Source organism: Musa acuminata, chromosome BXJ3-9 (genome assembly GCF_036884655.1).
Source record: "Musa acuminata AAA Group cultivar baxijiao chromosome BXJ3-9, Cavendish_Baxijiao_AAA, whole genome shotgun sequence".
Taxonomy (NCBI): domain Eukaryota; kingdom Viridiplantae; phylum Streptophyta; class Magnoliopsida; order Zingiberales; family Musaceae; genus Musa; species Musa acuminata.
In genome coordinates, this window is record NC_088357.1 from 33,389,030 (window position 1) to 33,394,439 (window position 5,410).

Genomic DNA, 5,410 nt, shown 5'->3' on the forward strand with positions numbered 1-5,410 from the left:
GCATAGGGGCTGCGTCTGCACCAACCGGCCAGTGGCCTGCTTGCAGCAGGCTTGCGTCCGGCGGGGCTGGCAGCCCGCAGGTAGATCGGGCGCCTCTGCCCGCGGGGTGAGACACCGCAGGGCAGCGGCGCCTGCCGTCGATGCTCCCGCGGGTGAAACCCCCCCCCCCCCCCCCCCCCCACCATAGGGGCGGCCGCCCAGCGGGACAGCACCGCCTTCGGGCGTTGCCCCGCGGGCAGAACCGCCCGCGGAGGCGGCGGCGTCCGCAAGGGCGCCCACCTGCAGCGGCAGCGCCGCCAATGGGCGTGCCGCCCGCAAGCGAAGGTAGCGCCCCGCCCCCCGCCACACAGGCCGCCGCCAAAAGGGTGGCGGCTGTCACGCCCCTCAAAATATCGACGATATTTAAAGTTTTCGTCACACAAACCAATCCAGGATCCAAACTAACGTTTGAGGACACTGAAAAACATTCAATCAAATTCACATCCATAAAACCTGTGCATTTTAAAATCATATATCACGTCACTCGATAATTCACATTTATGGCAACCCAAGCCAACTTGACAAACATGAACAACATTTATAAATCCACAAGCTAAATAAATTATAAAATCAGAACTCCAACTATTCACCACAAGTTCATATCGTCATAAATTAGACTTAACATTCCGAAATTCCAAATAAGAGAGATCTCCTAACACTTTGACACAGTATATCCATTTCGGTTCATCGACAACATTTCATTACATACAAAACATACTTATACAACAATATCGTAATAATCAACCAGACTTGCCCATCATTCTGAATAGCTATCCACTGCCTCAGCCCAAATCAAACATCTCGAAGAGTGACAAGCTGACCTGAAAGATTTATATAACAACGGAGTGAGCCAAAAACGGCTCAGCAAGTGACAAAACATATTCAGAACAAAAGGAACGGTTTCAAACGAGTAAGGTATCACATTGTAAGGCAGAATACAATAATTCTCAAGGATACTATCTCATTAGATACAAAATCATAAGTATCATGTCATTCAAAACATATTTGATTCACAACAAATGGAGCATAGAGTAATTGGAGCATATCAATGGCAGATAGGACATTTCAGAACATATCAGTTCATAGCAAATGGAGCACAGAGTAATTGGAGCATATCAATGGCAGATAGGACATTTCAGAACATATCAGTTCATAGCAAATGGAGCACAGAGTAATTGGAGCATATCAATGGCATATGAAATGTTCCGGAGCATATCAACGACATATGGAACATTTTGAAACATATCGACAGTGGATGAAACATTTCAGAGCATATCAATAACAAATACCGTACAGAAGCTCAAACGTCGTCTTTGACGTTGCAATCATATCATTCTTATCCAGAGCATGAATAGAAACAACTCACCAAAACTCTGGATGTCATATCAAACATATAGAAGGTGTAGTGGGATCTCAGTCAGAATGTGATTCATCCAGAATATCCCACATAGCGGGACCCCACATAGCGGGCAATAAGCGCATACCCTTTACCATTTCTGGCAAAGGTCCAGAATATCCCACATAGCGGGACCCCACATAGCGGGCAATAAGCGCATACCCTTTACCATTTCTGGCAAAGGTCCAGACAATCCCACACACCAGAGTACAAGAGGGCAGTTTCAACAATAAGTAGCATATATTGGAAGCACACGCGAAACAACAAACGTACATGTGCCTTTACGAGTCAAATACGATGCAAGCAACAATCTCTCACAAATGTATCCAGATTTGGAATGAAATAAAAGCAAGAGTATACACGCTTTCCAAACAATCATATATAACTCAATTCAAATAAGAAGGTTAGATGAATTCGATATCCAAATGAATGAAACTAGAATAGGCACACATCGAAAGCAAATGCGGAACAATGGGTTATACATGTGCCTATAGGAGTCAATACGATATAGCTTAAACGTTACACAATAGTTTTCAAGAATGCAAATAATTTTAAGGACAAGAGCATACAAGAATTTCAAAGCAGTAATATAAAGCTCAATTGAATAAGAAGGCTAAAGGATATCAATTTCCAAAGGAATGAAACCAGAATATGAGAAATCGACCAAAGCTCGATTTCTAGCAGAATACAAGAGGCACATTGAACAAATGATTCAAACTATCAATCGTGCTCCAATTTACTCAGAAATAATCATTGGATAATACTTTCAGATAAGACAGGCTTCATATGAATTGAACTGTCCAACAGAGAGAGTTACAAATAATTTGGTAAACAAGGGTCGTAGAACAAAATCTCTGTTTGGCAGAATTCATAATGTCAGATTCAACAGATAACTGGGCAGGTGTTTGGATTCCAAATCTTTCAATCCATATATCAAAAGAAAGATCTACGAGTCTAGTTTCCAATGAAATCAGTTTTGAACAAATCAGAGTTTCCAACAAAGACTTATAGGCAGCTCGGTATCAAAAGGTCAGAATCTCAGAAGTTGCACAGATTCGAATCGTTACGTCTAAACAGGAGATATATCAAATGCAAGGTTAGAACAATTCAAAATTCCTCATATTCAAAGCAAATGTAGAGATAAAATTACAGTGAGGAATGATCAGGATACTTGCAATAGGAAAGATTAGAACAATTACAGGCGGAACGATCGGAAAACTTGCAATAAGAAAAGTTAGAGCAATTATAGGAGGAACGATCAGGGAACTTGCAATAAGACATATCAGAGCAATTATAGGAGAAACGATCAGGGAACTTGCAAAAAGACATATCAGAGCAATTATAGGAGAAACGATCAGGGAACTTGCAATAAGACATATCAGAGCAATTATAGGAGAAATGATCAGGGAACTTGCCTTTCAAGGATTTCGATCCGAAGATCCAAAGAAGGTGCTAGCCCAAATCCTTCTACTTTTCCTCCGTGTCCTCTCTCTGTTTCGTTTTGTGCTCCCGTTTTCTTCCTTTCTTCGCAACTACACCACGTGTCGAACATCGAGGCACAGTCACCTGCTCTCTCTTACTCTCATTCCTTCTTTTTCTTTCCCAAACGCAGCTGCCACAGCCGCCGCCGCTGCCGCTGCCACAATCGCAGCCCCTTCCACCGCACTACCTTCCTTCCTCCCTTCTCTCGCAGACATAACTGCTGCATACGCAGTCGCTGCCGCTGCGGCCGCAATCCCGTCCGCAGCCCCTTTTTCCCCCTTTCCTTTCCTTTCTTTCCCAGCTGCAACTGCCGCAGTCACAGTCGCAGCCATGGCCGCAGCCACCGCAACCGCAGCCTCTACTTCCTCTGCTACTCTATTTCCTCTCCTACTTCTCTTCCAACTGCAGCTGCCACTGCCGCAGCTGCCACCCCTTCTCCTCTTCCTCTCTTCTTCCTCTCCTTCCCTTTCTCTTCTTCTTCCTTTCCTTCTCTTCTTTCCCAGCCACAGCTGCAGCTGCCATCACCGCAGCCGCAGCCCCTTCTCCTCTTCCTCTCTTCTTCCTCTCCTTCCCTTTCTCTTCTTCTTCCTTTCCTTTTTCTCTTTCCCTGCCACAGCTGCAGCTGCCATCGCCGCAGCCGCAGCCCCTTCTCCTCTTCCTCTCTTCTTCCTCTCCTTCCCTTTCTCTTCTTCTTCCTTTCCTTTTTCTCTTCCTCTTTCCCTGCCATAGCTGCAGCTGCCACAACCGCAGCCGCAGCTACTTCTTTCCCTTCTCCTCTTCCTTCTCCTTCCTTTCTTCTTCTTCTCTCCCCGCTGCAACTGCTGCAGTCGCGGCCGCAGCCACGGCCGCAACCTCTCCCTCCTCCCCTGCTCATCTTCCTCTTCTTCTTCTCTTCCAGCTGCAGCTGCCATCGCCGCAGCTGCAGCCCCTTCTTCCCCGGCGTCACACACACCCTCTCCTCTGTTTCCTCTGCAGGAAACAGAGGTATCACACCTCTTTCTCTTCCTCTTCTTCTTCTTCTCCTCTTCCCCTCTTCCCTTTTCCTCCCCAAGGCCACACATCTCCTCGCTGCAGCCTTGCCGCAGCTATCTTCTTCTTCTTCTTCTTCTTCTTCTTCCCTTTTCATCCTCAACGCCCCACACATCCTCTCCTCTGTTTCCACCTGCGGGAAACAGAGGTGCTGCAGCCCTGGCTGCTGCAGCTGCCTCTCTTTTCCCTCTTCTTCTCCTTCTCTTCTTCTCCTCTTTCCTTTTCCTCCCCAAAGCCACACACCTCCTCGCTGCAGCCTTGCCGCAGCTATCCTCCTCTCTTCTTCTTCTTCTTCTTCTTCTTCTTCTTCTCTTCTCCCTCTTCTTCCTCTCTTCTTCTCCCCACGCCCCACAGCTCCTCGCTGCAGCCCTCGCTGCAGCCACCTCTTCTTCTTCTTCTTCTTCTCTTCTCCCTTTTCTTCCTCTCTTCTTCCTCCTCTCTTCTTTTCCCTCTTCTTCTTCTTTTCTTCACTCCTCATGCCCCACCGCTCGTCTCTGTTTCTCGAAGAAACAGAGAGTGCGTGGGAGGCGGTGGGATAAAACCGAAATTTTCGGTTTTTCTTTATTTACTTCTTTTTACAACTTAATCTTTGAAATTTCTATATTTACATATAGGTCCTCCAATTTATAAATAAATCTTTATTAATAATTTTTAAAAGCGAGGGATATTACAGCGGCGACGGCGACAGCAGCAAAGGGGAGTAGGGCATTAGGGTTTTTGGGCAAAAGATAATTTTACCCCTGTGAATTTAAGAAATTCCAGTTTCTATCTTTTATCCAAATTATGAAAATACCCTTAGGAATTGAGAAATTCCCTATATGTCCCTTATTTCAGAAAATATTAATTAATTGAAAGGTTTAGTTGATTATTATTTTTATTATTATCTAGTAGTCCTGCATGATGATGATTATTTATACATGTGATGTATGATGTGTGGACGGATGATCATGAACCGTGTGATGTGTGTACTTGTGATTATTATTATTGAGGTCTACGAGCCTCCATTATATTTCTCGTTTATTGTTGGGCCTGCGTGCCTATGATTAAGTTGTAATCATATGAGGAGGCACAGCGGGAGCGTGGATGCGATAGCGGGACTCACGAGACGGACAATCGCGATGCATCAAGATGCATCGAAATGTCGACGGAACCGACGAGGACGAGATGGACGATCACAGGGCATGGAGATGCACTGTTGCACACATAGATCTTGATGTGAGTGATTAGGCCTACTGGCTCAGGCCTAATCATATTAGGTTGTGGTCCATGATCATCTGGTGTGATTGCTTATACACATACTAGATATGTATATATATTTGCATGCGATGTAGATATATATTAAATATGTATATGTGTGACATGTCATATTAGGAGACTAAATCATAGAAACATCTCTCGATAATATTAAGTCGGTAAACGTGAGGCAATTAGATTGACCCACGTGGCCTTCCATTGTTATAAGTA

The 5,410-nt window shown here is 44.9% G+C and overlaps 1 protein-coding gene across 1 annotated transcript; it reads right to left on the reverse strand.

Annotated features, from left to right (window-relative positions):
- Nucleotides 1-576: 576 nt before the first annotated feature.
- Nucleotides 577-4,447, reverse strand: LOC135649195 (vicilin-like seed storage protein At2g18540). Its single transcript, XM_065167368.1, has 2 exons — nt 2,851-4,447; nt 577-860 (listed from the first exon to the last, which is right to left on the reverse strand). The coding sequence occupies exon 1, from the start codon at nt 4,422-4,424 to the stop codon at nt 3,288-3,290; it is 1,137 nt and encodes a 378-aa protein (XP_065023440.1). The 5' UTR covers nt 4,425-4,447; the 3' UTR covers nt 577-860; nt 2,851-3,287.
- Nucleotides 4,448-5,410: the final 963 nt, after the last annotated feature.